Consider the following 27,822-nt stretch of genomic DNA (forward strand, 5'->3'; position numbering starts at 1 on the left):
CCAGCCTCTGTTCCATATGTTGTTGTACTGGCAATCTTTCCTGTTCCCAATCAGTCCTGACACAGGGTCTTGGCCCGAAAAGCTGACTTGCATCTTTTACCTCCACAGATGCTGCTTGATTCCCTGAGTTCTTCTAGTGTTCTGTTTTTTGTTCTAGTTTCCAGCATCTGCAATCTCTTTTGACTTCATAATGGTCAGTGACCAATAAAATTGGTTTTGGAAGCAAAGTAGAAAACCTTTTTTCAAGTTGTTAGTGAGCTTTTCATGTGTTGAGAGAGGGTTTTGATAATTGACGATAGTCAATGAGCATTTATTAAATAAAAGACAAGTTTAATGAATTTTTGGACAAACAATCAACTGTAGATCTAGAGTATTTTGGATAAGTGTTTGATGGTTTCATAGTTAGCTTCTTGCAGTATTTTAGATGCATGGTATGAGAACAAGTGTATCGTGGTTAGGTTTTTTGATGGCCGCAAGACAAAAATTTAGAGCTTTGTGGGCACGAGTTGAACTAGAGTAATGTTGGAAGTGACATGTACCACAAATTGGTGCTTGGTCCACTTTTCTTAACAAAATTGTGCTTGGGGTTTTACTAATAATACATTGAGGATTTATTGAGGCAAATTGTAGCAACTTTGGCATAGCATTGATGTTGCTTATGGAATAGGTAGGCAGGCTTAATATTCAGTACAGGAATGGAAAGAAGATGCTGGAATGTTGAGACATTCACTGAGTATTGTGGTGAATTAGATGAAAGTAATAAAAATGTAGGTTTTTTTTGGGTTTTGCAAATGAATTATTAAATGTAGAAGAAGCAGCAAGGTTGTGATAAATTTCCATGAGATGGTGCCTGGATCAGAGTTCTGTACACTTTTGGAAGCCCTGCTATGGACAGGCATTAAAGTGGAAATTAATGAGGATGCTATTAAGGAAGAGAATGATATCGTGAGGTATGATGAACTACGATTATTTTTGTTGAAGTTATAGAAAGATTTGACAGTTTTAAAATTATGGAAACTTTTGATCGGTGAATTTGGAACAGACTGCATAGAGAGTCAGTGATGAAGAATAATCAATTTAAATTGCAGTTAGAGGAGAAAATGGTTTTCCTCAGTGGGTAGTTGAGGTGAAACATTTTGAGGGAAGAGGATATTGGTGTTTGAAGAGGAAGTTGATATGGTGCTTTATGCTCAAGCAGTTCCAGTAAGGTTAGTTTCAGATTACTCTTGCAGAGTAAAGGATCTGTAACAGATGATTTACTGACAGTTAGCTAATGCAGTAATATAACAAAGTAGGACCTTTAGTCAACAGAAATAACTTTCAGTGAAAAAGAAATGAAAACAGCACAAGGTTGCATTGGCTCACAACAAATGTACTTCTGTAAACTTTAATTAGTGTGGATTGGCATATGAAGGAACCAAAGCAAAAAGGTCAACCAGAATTATATGAAAAATATTGCTGTTGTCTGATGAGAATGTTTATGAATTGGTGCAAAGTTGTTGCTGCAAAGTTATGATTGTCGGTTGGTCTGAAGATGGCAAGTTTCTTCATAATTATGGAAAATGGCTACTTTAGGTTTGGTTAAGTTGGGTAAGTTTGACCTGAATTTTCCATTTTTGAAAAATATTCTACAATGGTTCACAGGTTTTTATTTCTATAAAGAGTCTTAGATGCAACATTTCTAGCTATCCTTGGGTCTTGTTTTGTGATTTGATTTGAGCTCAGTGAAGGTTAAAACAAGGAAGCTGGATCTGTTTGTAGGCTCCTCCAACAGTTTATAGTAAAAAGTAATGATGAAATTGAGAAAAACTGAGTTTTTTCTGATTAATTTATCAAGGTGTAACATCACCATCTGTTAAAGTAGTCAACTGAAATGAAATTTTCCCATCTGTTTATGAGCACACAGTCAACTAATACAGAAGTAGTTTACTACAATGGTGTGCTTCAAGCTAGTGCTAGGGGATGCAAAAATTAGGGGGAAAAGATAGTAGCTTCTGCTGGCAAGACTGAGAATCCTGAATGGTGTGTTGTTTACTCATTGCCAAAGGGCTGAGTGGTAAAGTTGGGTACCTTTTCATGGGACCTTGGTATCAGATTTGGGATTGGAAGAGCTAAATGAATGAGATGGGCTCCACTTTAAAAAGGATGGGATATGAACTTGTAGAAAGCATTAATAGGGATAGAGGGATTACATGCTTCAAACTAGTGAGAACGGGAGAAAGAAAAGTAAATAGTCTAAATGTAAAAATAGGAAAGAAGGTAATGGAAGACATTGACAGAAAATGGAAAAATTAGACATAATGAGCAGGAGTCGAAAAAGATAGTTAACTACTAAATGAAGAAATCCAACTAAAAATGATTTAAATTGTCTGAATAGCAATGTTCACAGTGTCTGTAATAAAATAAGACACTTGGAGGAAATGCACTGGGGGCAACCAGACATCATAGGGGTTGCTGAGAGAGCATCAGAAAAAACTAGCTTTGAATTAAATGTTGCAGAATGTAACCTATTTAGAAAATGTAGGAAAAATAGTGGATATGGAGTTGGATAATGTGGCAGTAGTAAAAAGAGATGCTCACAAGGAAATCAAAAATATAATAAAATAAAAATTCAATTATACAAACAGTGGAAGAGATGTGAAATATTCCGATAAATACGTAGAATAGTCATAGGATTACAACTTCCCCAACATTAATTCGTCTGAAGAGATACATAATGAGTATAAGGGAATGGAGTTCCTACAATGTATACAGGACTACTTTTTAATCCAATATGTAAAAAAAACAAAAAAGAGTAAATTTGATTTTGGACTTGATAATGGGGAATGAACCAATATAAAAATGGAAATACAAGTTAGGGGAATATTAAGCAATAGTGACCATAATATGATGCACTTTAAGATGGTGAAGAAAGGCATAAGTATGACAAAAAATGGGTTAATAGATTGGACAGACTTTTGAGGAGCTGAGCAGAGATAGAGATCTTTAGCAGAGACACAGATTGTTAGTGGACAGTCTCTGCATCCAAAATGTTACTGATGCACTATTCCACTTTAAGAATGTAGGTTGGAAAATACAAAATAATTTGAACATGCCATAACAGATTTTAAGGAAGCTATTATAAATTGATCACAAAGTGGTAACATAAAACTAGTTTTTGTAATATTTTCCTCAAGTATTATGTTAAAAACTTCTGAAACAATAACAATCTTTGCCCTTATCCATAATCATTGCATCCCATTGAATGTGCTCAAATTACCATTGCTTCAAGAGAGCTGAAAGCAAACATCTGAAATGGAACATTATAAATAGTTCAGTGGAATACAAGAACCTGGATAGATTGCACAGCTCTATATAGAAAACAAATTGTAAGGTCATCCAAATACACAAGAGGAACAGACTATTCAGCCCAACAAATCCATGCCAGCTTTTATGGTCCACTCATCTCCTCTTATCTTTCAAGTAATTCCATCAGCATAACCCTTTACTGTATTCCATTCTGACGTATTTGCCTGTTCAGCCTCACCTTAAAGGCGTCAAAACTATTCGCTTTAACCATCCCCTATTGTAGCAAGTTCCACATTTTTACCATTCTTTGGGTAAAAAATGTTTATTCTAAATTCCGTATAGATTTCCTGTTGACAATCTCTTGTTCCAATTAACACAACAACTTGAAGCATTCTCTCTGTAGGAACTGTTTCAAAACTTTCAAAGCATTTTAAAGTTATCTACTGGTTGTCTCTTAACCTTTTCTCAAGAGAGTCTCAATCTGTTCATCATTTCCAATTATACACTCTTCCATTTCTGGTATCATCCTTGTGGTCTTCTCTATATCCTCTTCATTACTTCTATATCCTATTCATAATATAGTGACAATACAGAACCAAGTGTGCGCAAACCAAGGTTTAACACGGGCTTTGCATAAATTCTCTACTATTCAAGTCCATCCATCTAGAAATATACCCAAGTGCTCGGTATACTTTTATTATGATCTTGCTTACCTGCAGTAGAACTTTTAGTGATTGCTGTATTTGTACTCGAGAATCTCTTTGTACCTCTACTCCACATAGACTTCTACTTTCCAAGTAATGTGGCTGAGCTATTCTTCATACCTAAATAGACCACCTCACATTTAGTTATGTTGAGCTTCATTTGCCAATTAAATTCAATTCTGCAAGTCTTGATGTTTCCTGTAATTTGTTGCTATATCAATCACTTCCATCCTCCCCTAGGTTGGTATTAACCACAAATATAGAAAAGGTGTTTTTGATTCCAGAGTCTAAATCATTAGTGTTAAATTGTAACTAGCAGTGATCCTACTGCTGATCTTTGTAATCCATTATCTACCTCTTCAAATGTGAAAAGCTATCCTTTACTCCTATTCTCTGCCTTCTGTCCTGATACCAGCTAGAAATCCATTCTGTTCCTCGTCACCTGACTCTATTCTCTGACCACATTCATTTATGTACAATGGCGTACACTGTCAACATTAGAAGTAAGCAGGTACAAGAGCAGATCACTCAACCCTTGAGCCTGCTCCACTATTACACAAGCTCATGGCTGATCCAATCATGGCTTCAAAGTCACTTTCCCATGTTCTCCCCAAACCCTTCAATTCCCTTGAAGTTCAAATGTCTATCGTGGCCTTGAACATAAGAAAATGAGATAGGAGCAGGAGGAGGCCAACTGGCCCATCGAGTCTGCTCTGCCATTCATTAAGAACATGGCTGATATGGCCGTGGACTCAGCTCCACCTACCTGCCTTTCGTCCATAACCCTTAACTCCCCTACTATGCAAAAATCTAACTGTGTCTTAAATACATTTAATGAGGTAGCCTCCACTGCTTCCCTAGCCTCTCTAATTACTTACTGTGCCTGCTTTGTTTTTCATGCACTAGGACTCCCAGACCCCTTTATACTACAACATTTTGTAGTCTCACTCCATTAAAATAATAACTTGTTTTTCATTGTTTTTTTCCAAAGATGATAACCCCATTTTCATACAAAATATACCATGTCAATTTTGTGCCCACACACTTGAACACAGGCCTTTTGAAAATCTAGAACCATTACTTTTCTAACCACTAATGTTAAGCTGACAAATCTGTTGGGATAGAAAGTATCCCTGGGTATTTTCTATTCCCTTTCTTCAATATAGTCAATGCGTTAACTATCCACTTGTCCTTTATCACACAGCTTTCTAATAAAATATTAAATATATGCAGCAATACCTCTGTTAGATTCTTTCTAAATACACAATACAATCAGATAACATGCTTTATTCTCCATTTTGATTAGTTTATTTAATATAACCCTTTTACTGATGCATCACATCATTTAATGGCATGTCCATCTGTTCTATGTGCCTGGTAAATACAAAAGCAAAATAATGATTTAATATTCTTGCCACCTCCCCAACATTACCTATTGTTCTGCCTGTCCCTTAGTAGTCCTCTTCCCATTCCAACTTTCCTCACTGAAGTTTCTATATTTTACTATTTTGTTATTTGATAATTTCAGAGCTGCTGTCTACTTTCCAATCTGTTTTCCTTTTGATCCGTCTGTATTCTCTGTTCTTATCTATCCCCTGCTATAAACTTAATGTATGCCTCTTTCCTTCATTCACTTGTTCTCTTATATCTTTATTCATGCATAAAATCTCATGAGTGTTTAGTTTCTTTTCCCATTAACAGAATACATTTTATCCTTCACTATGTTGAATGTTGTTCTTAATGTTTTCCATTGTTGTTAGATGTTGCTTGCCAATATCATTGCCTATTTATCTCCCCAAACCCGTCTCTGCGAGTGCCCCCTGCCTCTGTGAGTGCTTTCTGCCTGTCTTTGCCATAAGTTAAATGTGGTGATGAATTTTTCGTGTTTTCCGGTGAGTATATATGCCATTGTACAAATTTATGCTGCACCAGAGAGTCAGCTTTCTTTTGCAAGAAGTACTATTTTTGTTTCCTATTCATGCCAGATTTTTAAATCGCTGTAAATTATTGGTACTGTGGAATCTTACCTACAGAGAATTATGTTTAAATTGGCCAAACTCACTTCAGATGTTTAACCGAGAGATCTTTTATCGTGTTTGTTCAAACACACAATGGTACCCTATTAAGTTGTCTATCTATTTTATTTCCACGCTGAGCTGTCTTTATCCATTTTATCTCTGGCTGTTGGTCGGATTACTTGAATATTAAGCAAATAATGGGCTGAACAATGTCTCTGTTTTATTTGAGTGATTAATCTTTTTGGTATGAAATTTGGTTAGTTTCACCTTTCAGAACAGAGAAAACAAATTACTTAAAATAGTTTTTCATCCATCTTCTACATCATTTAAACTTAATTGACATTTAGAAGCAATTGGCTTAAAAATTAAGTGCTCTGTTGTGTCTGATTTCTTTTCATTCTCGGCTCTGGGTGTAAGAGGCAAGCCTGTCACTTATTACTCATTCTTTGTGCCCAGATAGCAGTGGGTTGCTGCAATGTATTAATTTGAAATAACCATGTGGGCAGTTGAAACTACTTGTCTTGGTGTTGGACTGGAGTCATGTTTAAATTAGATTAAGGACAGAAGGTTTTCTTCCCTTAAAAATATGAGAGCCTGTTGGATTCTTACCAGCAAATAATCCAGTTACTTCATGGTCACTTCTTCAGATACCAATTTAAAACTGAATTAGTGCTCTGAAGTGATATTCTCAAAACTATCATTGTGGGATTTGAACTAACGTTATTATAGACCAGGTCTCTGCTAATAATCTGTTACTATAAACACTGCATTGTTTGAGCATGTACCTGTACGTTTTGAACAAGTACTTTTAGATTAATTTCATTTGCTAAAGTGGAGATTCCTGTGATACATTAGCTAATGAATAAAATTAAAAATCATCCTCCCCCCCCCCCCCACCCCAAAATTATCTCTGAAAAATGTATTACATTTTATAAAATATCCATAGTGGAGAAATAAATTTAGACTTCCTCTGATCGTTGTGCGGCTGAAGTAGATGTTTGCAGGGATGAACAGAAATAACCCATGTCAGAAGATCATTAAGCAACTTATGCTGAACTGAAATTTCCTTGCATGTTTGTTCAGACACAGCTGTCTTTAATCCATCGAATTGTTATACACACTTATTCATTTTGCATATTTTGATAATTGTTTATGTTTTGTTAAATCATACATTAATGGGTTGCAGCATTCGTTGAGAAATTGCAATTTTTTATGATTCCAGGAAGCATGGTGCTGAGTCTTCAGAATGGGGTTATATCTCTAGCTTTTAACTACATTGCAGTAATCAATCTTTTTGACTGAGAATGAAATATTGAAGATTTATTCATTGGGTTAAATATAAATGGAGGAGCGGTTAGAGGGTATGGTGCTGATTAAGGTGGGACGCTCCACTACTGATCGATGGATTATTAAAAAGACTTCATTTTATATAGATTTTACATTTCCCTTGCCATCAAAACATATCAAAGCCTCTTACAGTCAATAAGTACTTCTGTGAATTGTAGTCACTGTTGTAACAGGAAATGCAGCACCAGAATAATAAGAACAGAGACCCATATTTTTATCTAAATTGCATTACAGCTGCTCAAACTGTTTCAGTTCATTGCGGCTGTAGGTAGATGGTTTGTTTTATAAGATCATCAGTGTTTACTGGACAAAGGTGAATGTTGAGTACTTTTTAAATATATCTTTTCCCCTTTGGTTACTGAGACTGCCAGAATTTTTTGTGCAATTGACTTTCAGTCTTGCATGAACCAAACTCTTGAAATATACTAAACTGCTAATTCATATTGAGTTTCTTTATCCCACCCCTGCATTCTTAAGAATTCTATGCTGCAGTGGAGCTGTTCTACTTGAATAACCTCTATCTGACTATCCCTTAATGGCTGCTGTGTGATTCTTTTGAGAGGTGTGGCATGATGGGTGTCAGGGACAAGTGCCTCCACTAATCATGTGCTTTGGCTTTGTAGGTTTGTTTCTATGGTAACTGTGTGTGTTACGTAGGGACTTAGTCATTTCGTAGGAGTTGTGGCCAGTGTATTCCTTTGGGCAATACAATAATCCGGCCTGTGTAATACTAGAATTTGGTGTACCTTGAGATTGGTGGACCCAAGTATTTGGCTAAAAAGACACACGAACTGAATCTATGAAGAACTTTTGTAGTGACTCAGGAAAAATCATTTAGTATTATAACTTGCATTGTTCTGCCTGAAATAAACTGCATTTAAGCTTGCTTTTTGTCATATTTGATTAATATAGCAATGTATTAAATATTATTGTCTTGCGTCTCACTTTTCTAACATGGTATTTTCTCCCTGCCCTGGTAGTTTCAAATTTCATTCATGTTGTTCTGTCTGTACCACCTCTAGGCCTAAATTTTATTATTCATTTGCCTTTACCACCCCTTCAGCCAGCACAACCACCTTCTGCTCTCCCACCTATTACAGACATTCCCCCCTTTTTTTTGTCTTCCTGTCATTCTCATTAAATTAAAACATTTTTCCTCCAAGTTTCCCAATTCAGATGAGAGGTCATTGACATGAAACATTCCTTCTGTGTTCTCTCCCCTGATCTGCTGTCTTACCTGAGTATTTCTAGCATTGTCTGTTTTTATTTTAAGTATTGTGGACTTCAATGACTGAGTTAGCTTGTCTGTATTCTCCATGTGTAGGGATTCAAATGTTCCATGCTGGTGCCTCTGTGAATAGAGAGAAAAAAAATGGGCTTTGACTTCCTAGTTTAGTCACTAATTTCAGATTAAAAGAAGTGCAATCAAATGAAATGGCTAATGTTATTTGTATTAGTTGATAAAATTAAAAAGATGATTCAGTTACAGGATGTAAATTTTGGCTTTTTTTTTGTAAGTTATTTTAATATTGGAAAATATGTATCCAACCAGATTTGCGCTACACCAATTGAATATGTGGCTTCCTAATATTAACTCATTTAAAATGTGGCTTATAGTATTACATCATGTTTGTATTCCATTTGGTGGTTTCTCTACCAATGAGATGGGTGAAAATCTAGGGCTGGTGACAAATAATCACTCATCGGGGATTTGTCCAGAGTGCTTATTTTATTGCTTCAACTCCTCACATATTAAGCTTATCGCTCAAAATCATCAGTGAATTGTACTTTTCAGTAATGTTACTGCAACACCTGCTGAGGCTTTAAATAACAGTCATTTCTCAGAGAGAGAGAAAGAGAAAATCAGTGTTCAAAATCCCTAATCATTTTAGTTAGAGAAGATACGAATGATTTATAGGACTATGGTTTCGGCTCCTGGTTGCTGATGAGATTGGATTGGTTGGTTCTTTGGCTTGTTAAGATTAACCTGACCCTTCTGGGCAAGGCAATGCAAATTGGCTAAGATTTCTGGGTGTTGCAGCTGGTTTGGTGAGTACTGAATGAAAGTATTTTGTAAAAATTAAGCATAGATAATATGAGATTCCATTATAATCCCCTTTGCACAATCAAATATCCTGAGGTATACGTGGTGCCATTTGCTGTCAAAGTGGGGAAAAATGTCCTTGACTTGCATTATTTTAAGGTGGTGTTAAGTGTGACCACACCAGTGCTGTAATCAAGGAATCTTAGAAAGTACGGTGAAGCAGGAGTCTATTTGACCCAATATGCCTGGCTAGGCCTTTGAAATAGTTTTTCAGTTTTTAGGTCCCACAACACAGCCTTTTTTTTTCTCCCTCCCTCCCCAGACCTCCTTCCCCCCCCCCCAGTTTCTGAAAATGTTTAATTTCCTTTATTGTGGAGAGAGATGGCAGCCAATATACATACTGAGATAAAGGACCAGATATTTATTTCAAAGCATTGTGGAATTCAAACATATCATGGTGCCAGAGCCTCATTTTCTGGAATTTTATTTGAAACTCCATTGCCTCCCCCATTATCTTCCTTTCAGACACTTTTTTCAAATTAAAATTTCTGGTCAGTTTTGATTGTACTTCTGAAAGGTGTTAGGTCATTCCTCACGTTGTAGGTGGAATATAAATGCAAAAGACAAACTGCTGGAGGGAACTCAGCAGGTCAGGCAGCATCTGTAGAGGGAAATAGGCAGTCAATATTTTAGGTTGACCTTTCACCTGAATATAAGTGCATGTTGTTGAATATATAACCACCTGAGATTATAACACTTTTCAATATCCCACTTAAAAATACTGTGGCACTAAAGAAATCTAGATTACTAGTTAGTTAATAAATGATTTTGAGTAGTACAACAAAAAAATTATTTTACAGAAAAGGATTATTTTTGCTTTTGGTGTTTTCATCTAGGTTACCAGAATTGGCTTTAATGAATGCAGGGGAAGGAGAATCACACAGTCAATGTTTGTACTGTTAATCCTTATCCAGTTATCTCAGCTGGAAGAAAATAATGACCTTGCATTTCTATAAGTACTCTGTTGTGTCTACATTTAGTAAATGAAGTTCTTAGTAAACTGCAATTAGATTTCAAGCTGGGACATGGAGATGGAGCAATTCTAGGTGTTTCTGCATTTAGTTGTAGACTGCAACAAATTGATCTCATGACAAGCCGCACCTATGGGTTCTGTTATACATATGGAAATTTGCCCTGCCAATTTGGCCTGTGCATAATTCTAAAACATAATGTCAATGGAAATTTACTTCCTTGAACCACAATTGTGAAGCATTATGCCAGTAGACAGTGTTGCAACAAAGGTATGCACAGTTTACATTAGAACAATATCTTTCATGGGCTCAGAAAACTAGCAATAATCAAGGACCTGTTTTAAAAACAGCATTTAGATGTCTGGTCAAAATTTAAAATGTAATTAGTATTTTGCAGGTAAGAAATGTAACAGATGAAGCAACATAAAGTCATTGAAATGGTAATTTTTTTTGGAGAAACATGGAGCAGAACAATGGAGCAATTCCTTGTTCTTCATGCATTGCTCTGGGATGTTTCTTTTTCTTGGGCAGTCCCACAGGAGTGAGGATGACTTGCTTCCACTCTGGTTTTGAGGTCCTGAATGAGACCAATGTAGGAATCACAGACTCTTCCGTTGAAAGGGTTGGCAAGTGGCTGGTTTCTGAGGCGCTGTGCAGTCTCCACAGCGTGCACGGGGCTTCTGTGTCCCTGATGTGTGATCCTGAAGTTCTCAAAACCACCCTGAATGCTCCTTCTCCACTTTGAGCAGTTATGGTTCAGACATTCCCAAGAATCAGTGGAGATGTTGCACGTCTTCACAGAAGATTTGAGAATATCCTTGACTTGTGTTCTGTATCCACTGAGTAAATCTCCCATGACTGAGCTTGGAATAAAGTCACCTGTTTCAGGAGTCTTGTGTGGAGTATGCAAATGACATGCCCGGCACAGTGTAGCTGACTGAAAGAAACTAGGGCCCCACTGCTGTGAATGTTACCTGAAAAAGAACCCTGAGGTTGGTTAGCCTATCCTTCCAGTGGATCTGGAGGATTTTGTGTCTGCGTGGGTTTCCTCCGGGTGCTCCGGTTTCCTCCCACATTCTAAAGACGTACGGGTAGGTTAATTTGGGGTTTAAAATGGGCAGCGCGGACTCGTTAGGCCGAAAGGGCCTGTTACCACGCTGTAAATAAAAAAAAAAAAATTTTTTTTAAATTAAAATTAAAAAATTTACAATAGTGGTATTTTTCCAGTGCCTTAAGATGCCTTCTGTGCACAGTTCAGGTCTCAAAAGCATATTGGAGGGCTGGGAATACTGTTGCCCTGTAGGCAATGAGTTTTGTGTCAAGCCTGAGGTCCTGGTGGTCAAATTGATCAAAGCCTGTGCTGGCACATTGAAGGCCATGGTGAACTTCATTGTTGGTGTCTTTGGGGTGCTTAATGTGTATCTAAATAGCAGTTTGAAAAGAAGCCATATGCTGGAGAGTGGAAACAGACTTTACATGTTTGTATCCAAACTAAGGCCTTTTTGCAAATTTTACAACCTCAATTCTTTAGAAATTAAGAGGTGAAAAGTATTAATATAGCCATAGATAAATGGGAGTGAGGGAAAAATCAAACACAATTTCATTTATGTCATCTGTTAGGTCATTCTGTCCTATGGATTATATGAAGGATAATTATTGTTTCAATGTAAATGGCTGCACAAAACTAAGAACCTGTAATTGTCAGTTAAATAATGACAAACCTGTTTGTGATGATGTTTCTGAGGGAGAGATGTGTTTGAGACACTAATCCCAGGCTAGGATTGCTCTGTCTGAATTTGTTTTAAAACGTTATTTTATCTTGAAGATACTTTGGCTTTTAGGTGCTGTTGTGGCTAGTTTGGAAGCTGGCAAAGGAGATTCACTGTAGTTGGATGAATTTTGAAGGTTGTTAAACTTGACTGTGTATGGTTGCAATAGCACTTCAAAACAAAAATTGGTAATATAGTTAAAGATTAGTATTTGAAATCTAAGTGTGAATTACTTTATTAGAAGTAACTTGGTGATTTCATCTTAGCAAGGAATTTGGTGCACCTTTGGCTCAAAGTTCAGATTTCTTTTACTTCTTAGTTCTAACTTTGGACTTTTCCAGTTAGCGAAATGATATTGAGAATTTGCCTCACCTAGCGCAAAAATTTCAGTTAACGTTCAGGTGATAGCGTGGAGGTGAAACAGAAGAGCTAAACTTTGTTTAAGCAGTAAATTGTGAGTAAAGCCCTATTTATTAACTGCATTCTCCTTTTGGTATCTGGTGTGTAGCTACAGTATTAATATTCATCTAAGCTTTCCATTCCATGACCTTTGGGACTCCATTACTGTATTTCATTACTACAACTTCCAGAGTCGCACTGCAGAAGATACTGGTTGTTTGGGGGAAAAAAATCATTTCACTTGGCCTACTGGAAACTGGAGAGTACAAATTTTGACTTCATTAATCTTTAATGATTTAAAATAGTTTTTGAGGTAGTAATTGCAGCTCTCTGCAAAACACACATGAGCAATTTGCTGATCAGCTGTCAAAAAGCTCTGGTCTGCTGCTGTGTGCAATTTCATTGCATCTGTGCAGGATATTGGTCTTGGAGTTTCAAATAGTTACATTTTAAAAATATTCTGCTTCTGGGCTTTATTGACATATTAGTATTTTATCACTTTTTTCCAATGTAGTAAATAATGACTGAATTTGGGATTTTGTGTAACATTTTTAATGGAGAGTTGTTGCTCTCCATTACTTTGCTAGTTGATGACCTGTGGCATTGCTCATGAGCAAAAATGAAATTCTGTCTGTGATGGTTTATTATTCTTCACTACTGGGAATAGTTTGCCAGATTGGCATGGAGGTACACAATGTTATTTAAAATGTAGTTGGATGCTCAGTTGGAAATATTTGTGTACAAGGAGTACAGTATTTTCAAAGTCAAATTAGAGAGTCGTAGAGTCATACAGCATGGAAACAGGCCCTTTGGCCCAACTCATCCATGCCAACTGTGTTGCCCATAGCCCTCTAAACCTCACCTATCTATGTACTTATCAAGGTGGCTTTTAAACGTTGCTAATGTGCCCATCTCAACCACAATTTCTGGCAGCTCATTTCATGAAGAAACTGCCCCTGATGTCCCTTTCTCCTCCCTGGGGAAAAATACTATGTGCTTTCACCCTGTTTATGCCCCTCATAATCTTGTATACCTCTATCAGGTCACCCCTTAATCTCCTACATTCCAGGGAATAAAGTCCTAGTCTATGCAACCTCTCCTTGTAACTCAGGCCCCCAAGTCCAGGCAACATCCTTGTAAATCTTTTCTGCACTCCTTCTAGTTTCATAACATCTTTCCTATAATAGGGTGACCAAAACTGTACACAATACTCCAAGTGAAGTCTCACCAATGTTTGATATAACTGCAACATAACTTCCCAGCTCCTATACTAATGGCACACTGGCCTTCATCAGTATGGGAAAAGCGTCGCCTTCACCCCCCTATCTACCTGAGATGCCGCTTTTAGTGAACTATGCACTTGCACTCCAAGATCCCTCTGTCCCATAATGTTCCCCAAAGACCTACAATATAAGTACTACCCTGGTTTGGTCTCCCAAAATGCAATATCTCTCTTTTATCTGGGTTGAAAGCCATTTCCCAATCCTCAACCCACATAGCTAGCTGATCAAAATCCTCCTGTAATTTTTCATAACCTTCTACACTGGCTACAACACCTTCTCTCGCTTCCCAGATCAGGCCTGGTGGATTTATCCACCTTAATACACGTTAAGCCCTCCAACACCACCTCGTATGTGGTACAAGACATCACCACTCATTTCTCTCATTTCCTTAGCCTCCATCGTTTTCACCACAGTAAAAACTGAAGAGAAATATTCATTAAAAATCTCTCCCATTTCCTTTAGTTCCACACACAGATGGCTATGCTGATCTTTAAGGGGACCTATTCTCTCCTTAGTCACCCTTTTACTCTCTATATACCTATAGAACCTCTTGGGATTTTGCCTCACCTTGCCTGCCAGATTCTTCTCATATCCTCTTTTTGCCCTCCTAACTTCTCTGTTGAGTGCACTTCTACACTTCTTGTAGTCATCAATTGCTTATGTGTAGTTTATGCCTCACTCTTTTTCTTCACCAGATATCTCAATATTATCAACCAGGGTTCCCAAAACATACCAGCCTTGCCCTTCACCCGAACAGGAACAAGCAGGCTCTGAACTCTTGACATCACATTTTTAAAAGTTTCATCTTCTCTCCATATGATTTGAATTTTTGTCTGCTTTATATTTCTGCATGGTTGAGGATAGAAGAGGCAACAAAACGAGAAACTGCATCATTGCACTGTCAAGGTAACCCTAACTAAAACAAACTAAGGTCCATTGCCAGAGTGGCCAACAAGGTCAGTTGCAAAGATGGAAAGGAAGGATGTTGTAAATTAGGAAGTGGTAATTTGTGATGCTCAATTTGAAGCCAAGAGCTAAATTTCTTACCTCTGTCAAAGACTACTAAGATTTGCTGGTTCTCTTTTTCAAAGGCAGTGGGCATTTTATCTTTACAGTATTCAGATGTACCTTTGCCATATGGATTGCATTGGTTCACCATCTTCTCAAGAGCAACTGGAGAATGGTAGTAAATGGTGGCTTTGCCACTGACACGGTATTGCAAGATTTAATTTAAAAATAATTAAGCTGGAGGAAAGAAATGCAACATGGTGAATAATTTGTTATATTTCCTGCTCTTAGCTGATGTTTTCAATGGGTACTTTTTTGTATCTTTTTAAGTTCAGGAATAAGCGATCATGTGATATATTGGAAAACTCAAACTATTTGAATTATTTTAAGTTAATTGTCATATGAAACAGTGTAATTTTGTGATCTTTTAAATTGTTGAATATTCTGGTAGACTAATGATCCTAAGTAATCATGTTGTGAATGAATCACAGACCTTGATTATTGAGGACCTCATTACAAAGGAAGTGATGTTTCAGGTATGTAGAACTTATCGTTAGAACCCATCAGCAGTACTGCTTTGGATGCAACAGAATCTATTGGCCTTGAAGGTTATATAGCACTGATTGATGAGAATGATCCTGGGGCTTAACGGTTCACTTATGAATGTAGGTGACTAAAACTTGTCTTGCATTCCCTTGAATTTAGAAAGTTGAGGGGTGACCTGACAAAACTGTTTCAAATGATGTAGATAAATGTTTCCTCTTGTAGGGAGAAACTAGAACAGGGAGATACAATCTTAAAATTAGAACTATTTCATTTTGACGATGAAATCAGGAAGCTCTATTTAATGTAAGTGGTACTAGCAATTTGGAAATTCCCCACCTCACACTTGTATTAATTGAAACTTCAAGTTTTGTTAGGCAACTTCAGCATGGAATTTGGAGACAAGCCAGGTAAATGAAATTGGGTGTGAAGTAAGTTTGGAAAATGTCAAATTTAAATTGTACAATTTCATTAGATTTATTGTGCTTCATTGAGGTTGGAATGTGGGACTCAAATTTGAGGGGGGGGGGATTGTGTCCTTCGTTTCTTCCTGGTAATTGCTTTTAGTTCTGTGCAGAATCATTTTAGAGCAATGGATAGACAAGGCATTTGTGAGAAACTGGAGCGAAGAGATATTGTCTGATGGTTGCATATATAATATAACTAACTGTATTCATCCTTGATCTGGAAAATGGAAAGGGATACAATTTTCTTTCCCACTATTACTGTGAAAGTGGGTAAAACATGAAAGGATTGTAAAATGTTTGAGTTTGAATAGGGAGAAAATTAAGTGAAGTTGTTACTCAGTAAGATTGAGTAAAATGGTCTTATTTGATTTGTGATAGATCGGAAAAAGAATCCTGGAGAGTTGATTTTTAACTCAGCTTTAGTCACAGTGGAAATGACAGCACTCAAGAATAAACTACTATATGCATTTATCCAACCTGAATGAGTAACTAGGATTGTGTTATCAGCCTTAGTTTAAAAAAAATTATAAGGCGGCCCGATCATAAGATTTACATCATTACAATGTTACTTGCTTTGACTAATTCAAAGTATTAGCTAACTTCCAAAAACAAATGATTGACTGTATCAAGAGCAACCTTGATAGTGTTAGCTGTGCCATTTTTTAAAATCATCATTTGGTTGTAGTTTGGAAACATTGGGAAAAGTGTGTGGGAGAAGTTACTGAGTTAACAATGTAAGGAAGCTGAACTGTTGTTAAAATGATGCAATTGGTGCATTATGAACATTAATGACTGTTAAAGTGTCATTATTGATCACACATGTTTACATTGACAATATTTTTTTGTTTGTGTGCTGCCTTGATGTTTAAAGTTCCCCTTTTCTTTGCAAGATTTATCTGGTGTCGCTAAAGTATCTGGTGTTGCTATTGGCAAGGATTCATAGGTATATTATTCATAGTGTAACTAGTATAGTCAAGTATTATGAGTGATGACCTCACCATAGTGTGATTGCTATCTGCTAGCTAGTGTCTGAGTCATTCGTGTTTAAAGGTTTAATTGTTTTCAGTGGAGGCTGACGTCCTTGAAGGAAGTGTGAGCAATGCATTGTTTTTTATTTCATTGGATAAATGAAGTACTGTTGTTCCAGTAAAAAATTTCTTGTATTTTGGATTGATATGGCATACTTCAGAGGAACCACCATTAAACAATGTATGAAGTGTGACAATACACATCCATCTCATATCTGTGGAATCTGTTGAAGTTAAAGTAAATCTCATTTAACCATTAAGCTCTGGAACAATCTAATTGTATTTTTCTCCTTTGTTTTTAGATTTTTGTCTGATAAACTACAGCTGATCTGAACAAATTAGCAGAAGAACGAACTACTGGGTAAGAGAGAGACTGGTCAGAGTGTGCTGACATGGCTCATATAAGCTTTAAGTACTTGATTAATGATCGAGAAAAGGATTAAGTAACATTTTTTTGGAGCTGCTGGCTCAAAACAATGAGTTCATAGCCATCTTATCAAGGAAGCTTAATCAAAGGCAGAACACTGAACAAATAAGGCATACATGATGCAACAGTTAATGAACTGCTCTGGCAGAAGCTGATGTATTCGTATTTTTCGGAAATCTCCATGCTGCCTTACAGTATTTGAACTCTGAGTTCAGTATAATTATGACTTCTGTTGGGCTCTCAGATATTGCTAAGTGATGGAAATCTTCACTTTAAGATTGCGAGTTAAAAAATTTCTGCTTGTGGTATTGTGAAAGCCTGGTTGCTTTTTGGTGAGTCTAAAACACTGGAGCTGGATTCATGACTCAGATCAATTGCTTGTGGAATTATACAGAAGATTTGTAATACATTACTCCCAGACAGATTGAATCTATTCAAGTCATTATTTTAAAATATGTCGGAGCAAAAGGAAGAAATCCTTGATACTGGTTTTTGGCTGCAGTCCTGTAATGGAATTTTGAGGAATTGGTGCTCGTGGTCTGCCCCCTGCTATGATTTTTAATGGCCATTCGTGGGACAAGCTGATTGGCATCAACTTTGTACTTAGTAATCTGATTCCCTTTTGGTTAAATGTGAACAGAAACGGCAATTTTGCAATAAAACACTTGGCATCAGAGTGTGAAAGTTTTCAGCCAAGATGTCCTGGAGGAAGAATTATTTCACACCGAACAATAATCTGCAGGGGATGTTTATGCCCCGGAGCACGACTTCTATTGCGGCAAGTAAGGGACTAATGAATGAACCTGGGCAGAACAGCTGCTTTCTCAATAGTGCGTTACAAGTAAGTAGCTCGTTCTGTGCATATCTGACACTGCATGATTGATATAATCTATGGATTACCTTTTTGGTTTTAATCTTCACAAATTGATAAACCAGGGTAATTTATTTTTGTTATTACCATTGTAACTTTAAAAACTAAAAGGTAGCTTTCTCTTTCATGCACGTCACTCCCTGGCTATTATTCTAACACATTGTTTTACTTCATTATCAGAATATTTGCTCAGATACTTTGAGAAATTCCTAATATGAAGGAAAAACCTAATACTACTCTTGGCTTAAAATTCAAACTGCAGTTGTAAACTGTAGTATTCACCTGTTAAATATTCTGGTTTAAGTCTTGGTTTAAGTTTTGGTTTGGATCAATCTGAGCCTTGAATGTCTTCAGTGACTGAGCATTTGTAGCCCTCAATGAAAGATAACCAAAATGCCTAACACACTGAATAAAGGACTTTTTCTCATTACTCTCCTAAATTGCTGACTCCTAAATTTTGACATTATTACCTATCTTTGAGGCAGCAGCTTATTCATTTGGGGAGTTAGGGGTGCAACTGATATGTGGTACTCTGGCCCTGCAGTGATCTGTTTGGGGTGGGAAGGGGGTTGAAATTCATTTCATATTCATGTTACCAAAATCTTCAGAGGAATCAAAGAAGGGAATACAGGGTCAGCTGCATAAACTAAATTAAGCATGAGATCACTTGCCTAAAAGTCTTATTAATAGGTGGAAGTTGTATTCACCAGGGTAAGAGGATGATGCAGTTAGAACCATAGAAACACATCACTTTGCTCAATTAAACCCAAAAGACTTAAAGGAACTTGTAGCTGAAGTCCACAAAGTTAAGAATGTTGAGTTTTTAACAAGGGATCAAAGTGTCAACATTGGTTCTGTGGCCAGTAGAATTTTTTTCATCAGTTTGCACTAAAGAGAACAATGTGTAATTGTTGAAATAGCTTCAGTCAATGGTGTTAAGTGGGTGTTTAATAAACACTTGAAGGAGGAATAATTGAAAACTACCAAACCCAGCAAAAAGTTGGGATGAGAAATCCATATCAAACCAGCAATAGTGCACAGTATCAGCAAGAATCATTTTCTTTTGTATTTGTGTTTCCATATGAACTAATGATCTTGGACATACTTTTATTCCTCGGTTCTGATCCTTCCCCCTGGTGCTTTTCTGTTCAGCATCCTGGAGCATGTTTTGCTTTAGAGATGCTATTTAAGTGCACTTTGCTGGTTAATGTTTAAATAATGTAATCTCACTTGTATGTCTTTTGTGGGGAGGATCTTGAATGAAATGGTGATAGAAAATCCACTTTAAGGAGGTGCTACCAGAGACACCTTGAAGTGTTACTAAAATTGTGCAGTGCTGGATTTTTAAGGCAGCAGAAGAGATGCCAATCAAGTAGAAAATTAAAATATGAATAATGGTGAGCTTTTATGGAGATTATGCAGTTTGATCCACCCAGGCATGGAGAGTTTTCTGTCAAATTTATGTCTTAACCCTTTTAAATTCTGGAGGGGTTCTGGCAGAATACCCAGAACTAAATCTACTTTGGCCGAAACACTTAAGTATTTGTCTGAAGCACTGACACTCTTCTAACATTTAATCCATATTACAGCATTCATAGTTTTATTACAAAATTCCCTGTAGACAATATGATTTAAGGATACCATTGCCAATGTATAAAATTCTTGCTGGATCTGCAAAATAGCAGTGTGCAGTATTTCCAGTTATTTAATATAACAATCTGTTTATATATTGAATAAAATAGACAAACTGAAATGAATACCAAATGTGAATAGGGACCCTTCCTCTCCCTCTTTCTCATTCCCCTATTCCATTAATATACCAGGTGCTAATAGTGAATGCGAGCCAGTGCTGGTGCAATGCAACCTGTTTTATATATAAAAAAATTAAGATGTTTTAGAATTTGAGTTAAATTTATTGCTGAGCTCATTGCTTGAAGTTGGGAAAGAAGATTCAGACTTGAACTAGTGTTCAGGATTAGAAGTGAATTGAATTCTTTTTCCTGGTAAAGTGACAGGTGAAATTATAGAGGGAATTTGATAATTTTGTATGAATTGACAAGATTCAAGAAGTAGACAGCATGCTGTAGAGGATACGAGTCTTTGGTCGAGCTTAGAAATCAACAATGTTAAATAGGATAGTAATTGAACTTGTGTGAATGACTTTAATGGGTTGCTAGATGTATTTTGAAAAAGAAGGAATTCAGGAATGTTGATAGACAACAGAAAATTTAGGGCCTAATAGAATTTTCCTGAAGTATCCTCTTTCTCAATGAGAGTGGTGTACAAGGTCATTCATATTTACGAAGACTAGCTGCAACTCTAGGAAATAATAGCATAGATTAAGGGAGCTGGGGCTTTACTCTTTGGAGAGAAGGAGGATGAGGGGAGACATGATAGAGGTATACAAAATATTAAGAGAAATAGATAGAGTGGACAGCCAGCGCCTCTTTCCCAGGGCACCAATGCTCAGTACAAGAGGGCATGGCTTTAAAGTAATGGGTGGGAAGTTCAAGGGAGATATCAGGGGGAGGTTTTTCACCCAGAGAGTGGTTGGTGCATGGAATGCGCTGCCTGGGGTGGTGGTGGAGGCAGATACGTTGGTCAAGTTCAAGAGATTGTTAGATAAGCATATGGAGGAATTTAAAATAGGAGGATATGTGGGAGGAAGGGGTTAGATAGTCTTAGGTGTGGTTTAAAGCTCAGCACAACATGGTGGGCCGAAGGGCCTGTATTGTTCTATGGTTCTATTTAACTGGCTCTGCAAGCTATCCTTTTTTTTTGCAAACTTGTTGACAATTCAGAGAAAATAGTTCAGTTGAAAGCAAGCAACCACCTCAAACTATATATCTGTTTTTAATTAAAATGTGTGGTTTTTAAGATGTGTTTCATTATTGAAAATAAAATTTAACATGTCATTGAGAAACATTAAATTATTTCCAAAAATCTTCCTTCATAGGTTCTTTGGCATCTTGATATTTTTCGAAGGAGTTTCAGGCAGTTGACTAGTCATAAATGTATGGGAGATTCCTGCATCTTTTGTGCTCTTAAGGTAAGAGCTATGCACAATTTATTGTAAATTTTTTTTGGTAATCTCATTTTGAAATTCTGAACTACTGCTGTTTGTTTTGTAGCCATGATTTAATAAATTCTGTTGCATATTTAGAAAACTGTTCCTTCATAGTTGCTGGTCTCTGGACCAGTTAACAAAGGGATACCTGACTGGCTAAAATTGGTGAATTTGGGGCATAACCAGTTATCAAACCCGTCACCTTGTCGCCTTTGGTCTAGGAGCTATGTTGCTCTCTGTAAAGTGCTTGAAAGTCTGCTAATACTTATATAAAGGATTGGATTGTAATGTACTTAGCTTTCCTCTGAGGATTTTTTTTTAGAATGATGTCCATAGAACTAGAGAAACAAAGGACTGCAGATGCTGGAATCCAGATGAAAAACATTATGATGCTGGAGGAACTCAGCAGGCCAGGCAGCATCTGTGGAGAAAAGCAGGTGGTCAATATTTGGGGTCAGGACCCTTCTTCAGGACTGAAGATAGGAAAAGGGGAAGCCCAATATATAGGAGGGAAAAGCAGAGCAGTGATAGGTGGACAAAAGAGGGGAGGCAGCGTAGGCACAAGGTAGTGATAGGTAGATGCAGGTAAAAGATAGTGATAGGCAGGTGGGGAGAGCAGAACCACCAGAGGATAGGTCAAAGATAAGGAGGAAAGAAAAAAAGAGGGTGGAAGAAAGAGACTAGGAAAGGGAAGAAAAGAAGCAGCATGGTGGGGGGGGGGGGGGGGGTGGTTTTTGAGGGGAAAGGTTGTGCGAATTACTTACAGTCGAAGAATTCAATGTTCATGCCATTAGGCTGCAAGGTTCCAAGATGGAAAATGAGTTACTGTTCCTCCAGTTTACGCTTGGCATTCTCCTCGCAGTGGAGGAGGCCGAAGACTGACATATCAGTGATAGTGTGGGACGGGGAGTTGAAGTGACTGACAATGGGAAGAGTGTGGCCTCCTCTACATTGGTGAGACCAAACGCAGACTAGATGACCGTTTCGCGGAACACCTGCTCTCTGTCCGTAACCGCGATCTGCATCTCCACGTTGCCAGTCACCTCAACTCCCTCTCCCACACTATCACTGATATGTCAGTCCTCGGCCTCCTCCACTGCCAGGAGAATTCCAAGCACAAACTGGAGGAACAGCACTTCATTTTCTGTCTTGGACCCTTGTAGCCTAACGCATGAACATTGAATTCTCCACTTTTTAAGTAATCCCCACACCCACTTCCAATCATGCCTCTTCTTTTCTTCCCTTTCCTAGCCTATCTCTCTCTCTCTCTTCTACCCCCTTATTTTTTCCTCCGTACCTTTGATCCATACCCCGGTGGATCTGCTTGTCCACCTATCACTGTTCTGTTTTTCCCTCCTACGTATTGGGCTTCCCCTTTTTCCTATCTTCAGTCCTGAAGAAGAGTCCTGACCCGAAACATTGACTGCCTGCTTTTCTCTACGGATGCTCCCTGGCCTGCTGAGTTCCTCCAGCATCATAGTGTTTTTCATCCCACAGAACTAACTTAGCGCAGTTTGTAATATTGCAATTTCATTATTTACCTGATGGGACTTTGTTTCATGTTGCTGAGGAATAAAAAAAAGTCTGTTAAAATCACATTGGAGCTCTTTAAAACCTGATTCGTTAGAAATTTCTGTTTAAGATGCATAAAAAACTACAATATAATCACAGTTTCATCTATCACGCAGGGTGACAACTTTTAAGGTATGACTTGATGCACTGTTATTTCGCTGTTTGATGTTAAATGTTGTTTACTACAAAAGCTGAATTAAATCTTTTGTACTAACTGTGTTCTAGTTTGACCTACATTTACTCTTGCTTTCAAATATTAGTTAAAACATTATTCAGTTGTATTTTTTGATCTATGTCTTTAATGAAAGATGTTGCTTTTCTTATTTTCACATAATGAAATACTTTTTTTTGGGGAAAAAAATGCTCTTCTGCTAGTTAATGCTGTGGCTATGAAGTGTGACGTATTGTCTGGCTTTTTTCACAAAGGTCTGAGTTTGTTGCATAATGATTCAAGTACAATGATTCAACATGTAGATGGTTATGTCCTCTTACCACAATGTACACCCCTAATTTTTTACATCCTGAGAATCATCCTAATACTGGTGCACAACTGTGATTTGATACTGAAAGATGTCTCCCTTGGGGCCAGTGCTGGTGTCCTTGTGTTTTTTTTATACATAAAATGTAATGACTTAGATATGGTCCACAGTTGCCATTTCCATATTTTTGCATGATACAAAGTTTGGAACTGTTGTAAACAGTGAGGAAGATGGTAATAGACTGCAGGAAGACTTTGTTATGATGTCAGACAAGTAGGAGATGAAATTTAATGCCGTGTAGTGAAGTAATGCTGTTTGGGAGTATGAAAAAAGACAGAAATTATAAATCAAATTTTATGTATGAAGAACAGTTTGAAGCTTATTTCCTGTACGTTGCATGTTAATGGTATCCACAAGTCTTCAGAATATCTACGATTGAGTTGATCTGTAAATATTTGATGAGGAAATAAATGCAATTCTGCCACTCGACTAACTCTGGATGGAGTTCGTTTTTCTCTTCTTCAGCGAATCCCACAAGGTGTTGGTCTCATTAATGTGGATGGAAGGTCATGTGACTCACCTACACGTGCAGTAATGATATTAGCATTAAAACATAGCTCCCAAAAGCTGCTTTTTAAAAAAACTCATATGCAAGGCCCAATTTCTGAATTCCCTTTTATTATTTTGGAATGTGGGATTAAAAAATATTAAGCAAAACAAGAATTTGTGGATTCAGAAGTTGGAAACTGAACATTGAAAAATAGATTCAGGGATTTAAACATTAGTTCTCATCAAAAGGTAGTCTCTTTCAACATCTTAGAATTTGTCAAACATATATATCTGCAGGCAGCAGTATTTGATCTGCAGAGTCAAAATCCCAGCTGAGAACTGCTGTAAAAATGAATTGTACAAACAGAAATAAGGCTGAACAGAAAGCAAACACATCTTTTTGGTCAATAAGACTACTTTTCATATTTTCAGTATCATGTATTGAGGCAGACTTTGTTGCATCATGTCTGTATCTTGTATGAGAGTTTCTGTCTACTGTTTTATATAACTTCCTGGGCTGAGGCTGTCCTTTGCAGAATACACAAACCAGTTGAACATTTACTTTATTATGAAGTCCAAGTTACTGGGGAGATACTGTATGACTTTTTGAGCAGCAAGATCAAAGGAATTGTAAATGCATCACTTCAGTTGTGGAGTAGGTTTCATTTCTTTCAAAATCATTTAGACACAGTGATCCTTCCCACACAGGCAATAGCACTTCCAACAATATTCACAACTCAAAAGCCATTCATTAGTTTCTAAGAAATCCAAATTAGCCAGTGCTATATTAGCAGCACTTGCCTTTATTAAGTCCCTCATTCAAGAGTACATCAGCAATGGCAACCATAAATTTGTTTAAGTACTGAACAAAGATATCAAAATAATTTTAACCTTGAAACATCAGTTGTTTCAGAAAAAAGAGATGTGCTGATGTTATCAATTAACTGCTAATTGAAATGCAGGACTAAAATTGAGTTAACAATTGCTTTGAATCTTATTCAATGTGTTTTATAGCATCCAAAATCATCCTTCAATATTTCACCTAACGTATATTTTTAAATGCTGATATATTGCTGATAACTATTTTATAAAATATACGTTAGGTGAAATATTGAAGGATGATTTTGGATGCTATAAAATGCATTGAATAATATTCAGAGCAATTGTTATCAGCAATCTGTAATGTGTGGCATTTTCCGTCAGATGATGTTTTACCTGATTGATCAACCATAACTTCAAAGAATGTTATCGAACCAGCAGAAGGCATACAATGTGCACAATGCTTCAATGTCCCAGCATGTGCTTTTAAGCTGTAATAATGTGCATTAGATCTTCCTTAACTTTCTTTACAATGAGCATTTGCTTCATCTATTGTAGCAAGCACAATCCTTTTATTTAAATCAGGACTGGTCTGTTTCCTCCTATACACTGTAGAATGACCATCTGTCCATTGTGGATGAATTTGCCTATTAACTGGGTTCCTTGGCACAGCAGTGTAATGCCAAATGTAATCTCTTTTGTAGATTTGGCATGATGTTGAAAACATCTGTATAATCTTTTTTTCTGCCACCTTACACATCTGTTACCTTGAGTAATTAATAAAATATTTAAGTTGCAATCAAATATGAGAGGTGTCATGGGGTTAGTGTCTGTAATTGAAGCATAGGAGGACTGCCTGGCAGCTTGCTGGCCCTTCTTGTGACCTTAGTAAACTTAGAACTTGTTATGTTCAGCCAGAAGCCTCCCATCACTCAACAGTTCAGGGAAGCAAAAAACTCTTAGTGACGGCTGCATTGCTGTCAGTGGACTTCACCCATCAATACAAAGCCTGGGAGATATTTCACTCCATGGCACAGTGAGAAACTGCCTTCATTGCAAGTGGGATGTTAGAAAGTTGGCAAATGGCAAATGATTCCACCTTCTGTGCTGAAAAGTAGGTAAGTGCTGGCAGTTGGAGCAGTTTGAACATTTTGGTTCAACAGCTTCACAAGTGTTGTATTTATTTCAAACCTGTGTGAAAGGTTTCACTTTCAAGATAGTTGAATTTGCATAATAATAATTAGGAGAAAATTTTATTGCAAATTATACATTGCCACCTCAAATGTTACCACTCGTTTTATCAACTAATTAAGTTAATTCAGTCAACCCCACACAACAACTAATAACATTGATCCTGTTTCTCATTTCTGTAATGCTGCTTGAACTTCTGAGTCTTTCCAGCAACTCTTTTGTTTTTATATTAGTAAACATACATCCTGGTTTCTTGCTGATCGGTAGGTATATAACAAGAAAAATTGGATTACCATATCAACAGTCACTAATTTTAAGTTTAAACTTGGGGCTGAAAACTTATTAGGAATAACACTTCTATTACAGTAAACTACAGCAATGAAAGATCCAAGATTTTGGACTGTCTTAACTAAATCCATATTTATAGTGCATTGGATACTAGACGAATAAAGCCATCATCTTGGCTAAATTGCATATTAAACATAATTGAGTTATGAGCCAGTTACTCAGAGTGAGTCAGATCTGCACTATTAAATTAGCTACGCTTCAAAGTAATGCAATAAACTCAACTTGGAGAGACTTGAAATAAGCACCCCAAGAGACTAGTCAAGCCTCACTGCCCGTCAGGATTAATCCTTGAAATTCAAGAAAGTAATTAAGTAGAATTGGAGATTGGTACGAATTTGCCAATTGAATTTTGTTGCAGCTGATCAGACTGCAAGATCCAAATGTTCTGAAGTAATTGCACTTCAGTAATGCCGTGAAGGCTAAAGAAGTCAATGGATCACTGTGTAATTACATGTAAACACTAAGGGTTATGCAGAGAACTTGAGTTGCTGCTGAGAGAAGTAAAAAGGAAAGATGAAAAATACAAAGCAGGCATTTACTCACTCCTGAACCTGAGTATTACTGGAACATTTTAAAATCTTCTCTTGGCTTAATTTCTCTTTCTCTCTCTTATTAAAAATATCCCAATTCCCATTTCTTTAACCAACCATTCAGGTCACTTATTAAATGTCAATACCAATGGCTCCACCTCTCTCTAAATCTTGAGAATTTTTGGTATAGTGGTTGAGATAATTAATGACTCAGCCATTGTCCAAAACTATATATTTAACATTTCTCATGACTGCAGTCCATGCTTAAATCTTTGTTCTTTCCCATTGATCATCATCATTTGGATCCAGCTAAGGCATATTTGCATATTTTTTTTAACGAGAAGGAACTGATTGACATGTAAATCCTTTCATTCTATGTGTGCATCACTAAACATTAATGCAAAAGAACGAAATGGCTTAATTGTATATCAAGTTCAGAGGTAGGAATTCAAAGGGGTGGGCATTCTGATTCAGTTGTAAGGAACTTCATCTGTCCTGGAGTAGTCAATCTTTTAATTCAAGGCACCACAACTCAGGAAGGAAATGCTAGCCTTGAGGGTTATACTGGTTTATTAGGATGATACTGGGGCTTAAGGGTTAAATTATGAAGTCAAACAATTATGTATTTTCCTTGAATTTAAAGAATTTAAACGCAATCTAGCTAGGGTGTTTAGAACTATAAAATGATTGTGTAGATGATAGTGAAACAATCTCAAACTAGAGCTCAGTCATTCAAGAGTGAAGTCAAGAACCACTTTCTCCTCAAAAGTGGAATTAAAACCCACACACAAACTTCCACCACCCTCACCCAAATAAAAGGCCAGTTAATATTTTCGAGAGCCGCTTCCACAATCTTTTTGTTAGCTAAAGATTTCAAAGATTGAACCAAAAGATCAAAACCAGCAAAAAGCATTGAAGTATAGTTGAATGTACACGCTTATGTTTGTGTGATCTGTAGAGCATTTTAAGTGGTGTGTTTTTTTTTATATGATGTACTGAGTGCTGATGGGGGTATTTTTTCCACTCAGAAGCTTATCTTA

At 37.0% G+C, this 27,822-nt stretch overlaps 1 protein-coding gene across 6 annotated transcripts in view; it reads left to right on the plus strand.

Moving 5' to 3' along the window:
* Positions 1–27,822, plus strand: part of usp54a (ubiquitin specific peptidase 54a) — a 100,699-nt gene that overhangs the window by 11,374 nt on the left and 61,503 nt on the right. For 4 of the 6 annotated variants that reach the window (XM_052041561.1, XM_052041566.1, XM_052041567.1 and 1 more), the window contains 2 exons: positions 17,232–18,197; positions 21,184–21,276. In XM_052041561.1, the coding sequence (XP_051897521.1) occupies positions 18,054–18,197; positions 21,184–21,276 (237 nt within the window). In that variant the 5' untranslated portion in view covers positions 17,232–18,053. The remainder of the gene's footprint in view (positions 1–17,231; positions 18,198–21,183; positions 21,277–27,822) is intronic. The other 2 variants (XM_052041565.1, XM_052041564.1) reach the window with 1 other exon arrangement.

The sequence above is a fragment of the Pristis pectinata genome, chromosome 30 (assembly GCF_009764475.1).
Source record: "Pristis pectinata isolate sPriPec2 chromosome 30, sPriPec2.1.pri, whole genome shotgun sequence".
Taxonomy (NCBI): domain Eukaryota; kingdom Metazoa; phylum Chordata; class Chondrichthyes; order Rhinopristiformes; family Pristidae; genus Pristis; species Pristis pectinata.